We start from the raw sequence: 7557 nt of genomic DNA on the forward strand, positions 1-7557 counted from the left end.
CCACATACAGATCAGGATGGCAGTTAACAAGATTCATAACTAATTCAGGGGTTTCGGTACCAGTACACCCGGTACCGTGACCCAATACCATAATGAGAATATTATCACATCACATTAGTAACATTCACAATCAAAATCAATAATGCAATGCACAAGATGCTTATACTTATATAATAGCATGATAATGATTTCTTAATAGATATTCAAGCCCAAACAGATCACCCAAAACCCACTCATCGAACTCAGGTATCACCCGACGTTGTTGACATGAATCTCACCGGTGCATCTTCTATCCACCGAGTTGGGTAGCCTAAGAACGCAAAAGCAAACTTCAAAAGATGTATAGAGGGGCCCCATGTTATGCCCCCAAGTTAAAATTGAGTTTCAACCAAGATAACACGGATGGACTCACAGACAGAAGCAACAAGGTGAGTCCGTCCCTGACTCTATTCAAGCCAACAGGTCAAAACACGAGGGACGGATCCACGGACAGAACTTCCACCTGGATCCGTTCCTGCATCTGTTCGAACCCTGAGACCAACCCGAGAGCAAATGAAACTACGGACGAAACCTCTTCATGAATCCGTCCCTACATCCGTTCGATCCCTGAGACATTCCCGAGAGGGAACAGAACCACGGACGGAGGCAACAGAGTAAATCCATTCCTTCATCCGTTCGAACCAGCTACCACAATACACTGGACAGACCTACTGATGGAACCACAATGTTGACTCCGTTCGTGCATCCATCGGAGTTCTTTCTGAGATTTCTTAGGACGCGTTTGGTTGGAGGTGTCGTCGGAGTTGGATTCCACAGAATCTGGATTCCGTCATTTTTTGGGTGTTTGGTTTCTCGGAACCCGGATTCGTATTGGATTCCAAGAATCCATGTAAATCTACTTCTCTATGTAAATTTTGGAATCCACCAGAATTCGTCCAAGGGGGTGAATTCCACATAGAATCCAAGATTCCAAGCCCTCAAATAAATATGGTAGAATCTTGTGGACTCCAATTTTATCGAGATTGAAATGAAGGAAGTCGATACTAGGGTTTCTCTCAGCCTTCTCGTTCCTTCTCCAAACCGAAGACGAAGTCGTCTCTGCAACTCTCGTCTTGCCATCTTGTTTCTTCTCCAAACTGAAGACGAAGGAAGTCGATACTAGGGTTTCTCTCAGCCTTATCGTTTCTTCTCCAAACCAAAGACGAAGTCGTCTCTGCAATTCTGGTCTTGCCATCTCGTTTCTTCTCCAAACCAAAGACGAAGGAAGTCGATACTAGGGTTTCTCTTAGCCTTCTCGTTTTCGTCTACAAAGGTTCTTTACTACTCCATTTATCTCTCTCTCTCTCTTTGTTTCTCTGTCTCTTGCTCTCTATCTCTATCGTTGTCTCTGTCTCTCTCACATTATCTCTGTCTCTCTCTCTGTGTCTATGTATCTCCCTGTCTCTCCCTTTATCATTCTCCGATTGTAGTTAGGGTTTATTTAAAAAAAATAATTTGGAAGTATTTGATTGCTAACCGATTTTCCTCTCCATTTCAGGTTCGATTGTAGTTAGGGTTGTTTTGAAAATCTCCGGTGGAAGGAACATGTTGGATTAACGCAGGTATGCCACATTTCTTCACACTCTCCCTTCTCTGAGACAGCTGCATTATAGTTATGGATTTAAAAAAAATACATAGGTTAAGTACATGATTTGGGGGCGACTTGAGAGCCCTGAGTGTTAGCACTGGTGGCTGTATGTTATATGTTGATTAAGTTAATAAACAGGGGACTGGTACTCCCTTAAACAAATCCAAAACCTGATTTTTTAATTATGGGTAAAAGCTCAATTTCTCATTTATCAGCATAGGTTTTTCATTCCTAAATACTATCTTTGGATTTTATACTTTTATTCAAGGTTTCTAGCAGAATATATGGTTTGTTAAGATTAATTTTTCAACTAGTAGTTACTTGTAACCAATTTTTGTTTTCTTTGCTGTCCTCAATTCTAAGCTATTCTTGTCAAGACAAAACAACAGATCTGAGAAAGGGTGAACCTGTTTCTGATTGTATACTCTTCTTAATTAGGGGTTGGCTACTATTAGGTCAGTGGTGGAGAACAGTACCAAATCAAAGTTATGTCAAGTAGGGTAACAGATCTTTCTCCTTTCCATAGGGTAAATCATCTTTTAGACTTTTGATATGGAGTATGATGAGGTTTTCAAAAGAAAATCTTGAGACACTGTGGCTTGAGGCATTTGGGGGATGTGTAGGGCAGAGAGAGAGAGAGATTTAAAATGAAGATGATTAGCAATGAAATAGTTGGTGATTGGGAAAAGAGAAGATTTCTATTCTCAATTCATAAAACAAAAATTTCCCTTTTCCTGAGAATGATTTTGTGAAAGGGTAGATATGATTAATAAGGGATCTTAGGAGATTGCCATGTAAAAGGGCAAATGGCTTTTCCCCAAGTTTCTTTTATAATTTGCTCTTTTAGATAGAAATCAAAATATGAGCTAGATGTCAGGAGAGTGTACCTATGCTTCAAATCAAAGTATAACTTTATCTACATGTATGAGGGAAGTAATGCTAGACACTACTGCTGTTTGCAAACATTCAATTCTTCCTAACTTCTTCCAGAAATCTGTTATTATTCTTGTCTGTCTTCATGCATTCTTAGAAAAAATACAAGGGCTTGTGACTATGGAGCAAAGATCCATTCTAAATTGAGCCAAACTTTCCTTGTCCTTTCTATGCATATTCTTATGGTGTTGGAGAAAATAATGCATGGTTCTGATCCAGTATCTCCATTATGAGAGTCATCAGCTTATATTGATCTCTGTTGATAGTTTTATAATTAAGATGTTACATATTATAAATGGGATTTTCTTTGTAGAGTATACATCTATTTGTAGGGATTATGAATATATATTTATTTACTTTTCAATTCTGACAAAGCAGTTGCGGGGAAGGGGGACAATTTAGATGAGAACAGGCCCGGAACTTTTGAAATCCAATGATCATATCGATTTATATTTCTTGTAAACCATTGGCCCCACTTTTCTGATTTATCCAAAAAAAAAAAGAGCTGGTAAACCATGGTGGCTCATCATTTCATTTGTGTGCTTTGAGGCTATGGCCATCCATGAGGCAGCCATAGGGATTTCTATGCATCTTTTACTTATGAAGTTAGTTAAAGAAAGGTGGTGGAGAGACAGAAAGAGAGAGAGAAAGAGAGAGAGAGAGGTTCTATCCTTTCAAAGCTGCTGTTGCTGCAATATATTTTTTCATCCTCAATCCAAGGGATCAAACCCTTTTGGACCCACCAAAATCTCTCCTTCCATCATTTCATGCATTTTCAAGCCCCACCTCTTATCATCCATTACTGAGCAAAGACAGAGTTTAAACTTTAAAAAGTAGACTCAAAATTCTTTTAATTTTTCAATTAGATTTATGGGTCTCATCAGTCATGGCAGAGTCTGTAAAAGACAGTAATTCTGTAACTATAAGTACTCCTCTAGTCTCTTTTGTTTTAAATAGGGTAGTTCAAATTTTTTAAACCAAAAGATATAGGGTAGGGTATATATAGAAACCTAAATAAAGTATGGAAATGTGAGAATTACAAAAGATAAGATTACTTGGATTACCTGGGGTCCTATAGGATAGAAGACACAAGCTTAAAGACAAAGGTAGTATAAGAAGGACTCATGACAAAGATGTTAAATCAAGAACTGGGGCTTCTAGAATTCCCCTACTTAAGCAACTAAAATCCCAGAGAATTTCTTCTTTCTCTTTCTCTTTCTCTTTCTTGTCATTTTATGTTTGTTTCATACCACCATAAAGAGGACAAAGGGTATCTTCAACATCTAGAGAATTTCAGTAATACATTTGATAAATCAGTATTTGAAGATAGCGAGAAAAAGTATCTAATCTTAAATATCTTTTTGAAGCATTTGGAATCTTCGTATGCTTTGAATGGGGGGGGGGGTGTATTCAATTTCCAAATTTCCATCCATCTCAATCTGAAAAGGTCGGATTGGACTAAAAATTTTAATATTTTATGGAGCTGGGACCTTGGAAGATTTCCCACTGCACCAAATCCGGCAATAACCAGGATCCAGGGTGTTTTGGTCATTTAACATTGAAATCATTTCTCTTCTCTCTCTAGTCTCCTCTGTGGGGTTCTAGGTTTATGGTAAGTTAATTAAGGGGCTGTTACTTCTAGCTTTAGTGAAACAAGGAAAGAATTTTGGAGCTTTGGAATTGGTTACGGGTAGACAGTAGTGTCATATTCAGGGAGTGGGAGGAATCTCTGATATGGGGATCTCCGATATCTTCCATATATAAAAGTGCAACAACACTGTGTGCATGGTCGATAATTGTTAGTTATTAGGAGTTATTAGTCAATGTGTAGGAGTTACTAGTAGTGAACATACTTAGGCAGCACCCCTTGCACACATCTCGAAGGAGGTAAAGAAGGGGCAACTGCCCTTGCACACATCTCGAAGGAGGTGAAGAAGGAATCCAATGAGATTGTGAAAGAAATATCTTTGACAATCTATATTTAGTGAGTGGTGTATAAGGAGATAGTTAAATTATTGACTACAGGAGATCAAAGAGATATCTGAGATAGAAGGACTGAAGTTGACAGAGAGGGGATTATAAAAATAAGGGGACAAAACAGGGATTAGAAAGCTAGAGCTTCAGGGGAATTGGTTGGGTGAAAAGCCTGTTGTTTTATTGAATGTTTGAATCATGGCTTGAACTGTGTATAGAAAGTTGTTGTGTAAAGATTGTATATGAAAATTTTGCTTTAGTACTTCATATGGTTAACATATGTCGTAATTGATGTCATCATATTTTGTAATTTTTGTTTTTGTACTAGATGGATATTGACCCCGATAATGAAGAGATGATATTGTTTTGGGTACTTACGCTGTTGTTATAGCAGTGAAAAGTATCACAAACTGTTCCTCAAAAAACAACCTTATCGACTTGAGGGTAATCGTGGATGGATTGAGACAGAGAGAATAATTGGTGCTTCCGAAGCGGGGCTTGTAGAGAGATAATAAGAATGAGTAGAAGGTCTTTTTTACCTTATGTCAAAGGCTACAAGATGGTGGCCTCTCAGTATCACACCAACTCGCCCGAGTGGAAGTGGTCATGTTTTTATTTACAATTGCCCACAATGTTAAGAATCGAAGTTACGAAGCTGCATTTTGGACACTCTAGTGAGACAAGAAGTCGATATTTAAACAAAGTATTACATGCAATTCTTAAACGCATCAAGTGTTATCGACCCTCCAAGTACCACAACCCATGAAAAAATATTGAATAACCCAAGAAGCTACTACCCCTACTTCAATAATTGCATTGGAGCCATAGATGGGTCACATGTACCAACTTGGGTTCTAGTTGCTGATCATTGCAGGTTTCGTGATAGGAAAGGACTTATATCTCAAAATATTTTAGCTGCATGCGATCATGATAGAAGGTTTACATACATACTATCTGGTTGGGAAGGATCTGCTTCAGATTCTAGAATATTAGAGGATGCCATTCATAGACAGGGTGAAAGCAAGTTAGTGGTACCTACAGGTAAATTTTATCTAGTTGATGCTGGGTTTGCCAACAGAATGGGGTTCTTGAGACCGTATCGTAATGTTAGGTACCATTTAAAAGAGTGGAAGGATTCAAACTTGTCACCAACAAATAAATAAGAATTGTTTTAATCTGCGACATTCTAAGCTGCGAAGCGTTATTGAACGGGCATTCTCTAATTTGAAGTTAAGGTTCAAGATATTGAAGGCTCAAGCGGAATACCCATTTAGGACTCAAGTAAAAATTGTTCGAGCATGTGTTCTACTTCATAACCATATTCTTACACAACACAGTATTGAAGAAGAAGATGAGTGGTTAGATGCAGATGAGAGAGCTGCAGGGCCTAGTTCTAGTGTTCAACCAAACCAACAAATTGATGATGATGATGATGAAGTTGAGGATGATTACAGTGGTGAAGCCCTTAATGCTGATCAACTCAGAGAAGAAATAGCGACAACATGTGGGCTGACCGGATGACAAAGCGATATGGATGATGAAGAAACTTCTTACTGCTGATGATTAATGTAATTGATAGTTTAATGTATTAGATTATAAACTTAAATCTTGATTTTTGTGTTGAATTGATGTTTAAAATTTTGACATGTTTCCTTTATATTTGGTTTATGGACTTATGTCATGTTGTGTTAAGTTTGGGGTTTATTATCTTTCATGATCTCAATGTTGAATGGATGATTAGATGATGATGATAAATGATTGTATTAATACAAATTGTCATGCAATTATTGATTTTGTGTATGAAGATAGTTCAATAATTTTTGTATATTATTTTTATTACTAGTCACACTTAGAATTTAGTTATTGCATTGAAAGTGAACCACAGGGCATAAACAATGGCCACATAAGAGAGAACCCAGTCTAGATCACAAGCAAGTTGGCCACTTGAAGTATCTCATCATATGTTAGAATTATGTGTCACACAACATAAAACTGGAAAGAGTAGAGACAATGGGTTAAGGAAGGAGGTATGGCTTTACATATCTAAAAGGTTAAATGAGAAGTATGGGATGACATACGATTGGGAACAATGTCGAAACCATTTCAAGATTTGGAAGGCAAGATTCAAAGCGCTTAGTGATATGCAGAAAAATAGTAGCATGGGTTGGAATGCTCAAGAAAATAGGTTTGATGCAGGCCAACATGTTTGGAATGAATTCAAGGTAATATTGGTGATCATTTCAATGTATATAAATTTTTGTATATGCTAAGCTAGAATAATAATGTATTTGAATATTTGGCAGAAGAAAGAGCACCGATATTGGAAAGATCATGGCGTTCTACCAATTCATGTTGAAGTTGCTATTTGGCTAGGCAATGAAATAGCCACAGGGGCAGCAGCCTCACACTCTGCTGATGGAGCCCATGATGAAGACATTGATTTGTCTGCAAATTAAAGGGCATTTGATAATATTAACCTTGAGAGTGAAGACATGGATCTTGAAGGAGAAGATACCACTCTCAATCAGAGTACAAATCGTTCAACGAAAAGGACTTCTACATCTAGCAAAAATCAAGTCCAATCAAAGAAAAAGAAAGCAGGTGTTGATAAGGTTGCCAGTCCATTAAAAATGATAGCCAAGGCAATCTTTGCCATATCAACCAAGGAGATTGATTTTGCAACTAAGTTACATGAAGCAATTGGTGCCATTCCAGGGATTGACTTTCACAACAAAATGGTTATCAAAGAGTATTTGATGGAGAAGAAGGATAAGGCTACTCTATTTTTGATTGCTCTTTCAAGAGAGGCCTCAAATGATTGACTATTATCTTCAAATGATGGAGTAGAAGGGCAATTTTATTTGATGCTTTGGGTGGAAGACTTGGTTATGAACTTATGATTTTCTGTTTCTGAGATATTAAGCAATTGACATGGATGTTTTGTGATTTTGTGTTTATGAACTTATGACTTAGAGTTTATATTTCTGTGGTGGTTGTCTTTAGAATGGTATCTTGGAACAATT

General features: G+C 37.5%; 1 protein-coding gene across 1 annotated transcript; it reads left to right on the forward strand.

The window, feature by feature from the left end:
- Window positions 1-402: 402 nt before the first annotated feature.
- Window positions 403-6055, forward strand: LOC122643465. Its single transcript, XM_043837084.1, has 3 exons — window positions 403-428; window positions 5409-5558; window positions 5872-6055. Exons 1-3 carry the CDS (start codon window positions 403-405, stop codon window positions 6053-6055), a joined length of 360 nt encoding a protein of 119 aa, XP_043693019.1.
- Window positions 6056-7557: the final 1502 nt, after the last annotated feature.

Source organism: Telopea speciosissima, chromosome 10 (genome assembly GCF_018873765.1).
Source record: "Telopea speciosissima isolate NSW1024214 ecotype Mountain lineage chromosome 10, Tspe_v1, whole genome shotgun sequence".
In the NCBI taxonomy this organism is placed as follows: Eukaryota; Viridiplantae; Streptophyta; class Magnoliopsida; order Proteales; family Proteaceae; genus Telopea; species Telopea speciosissima.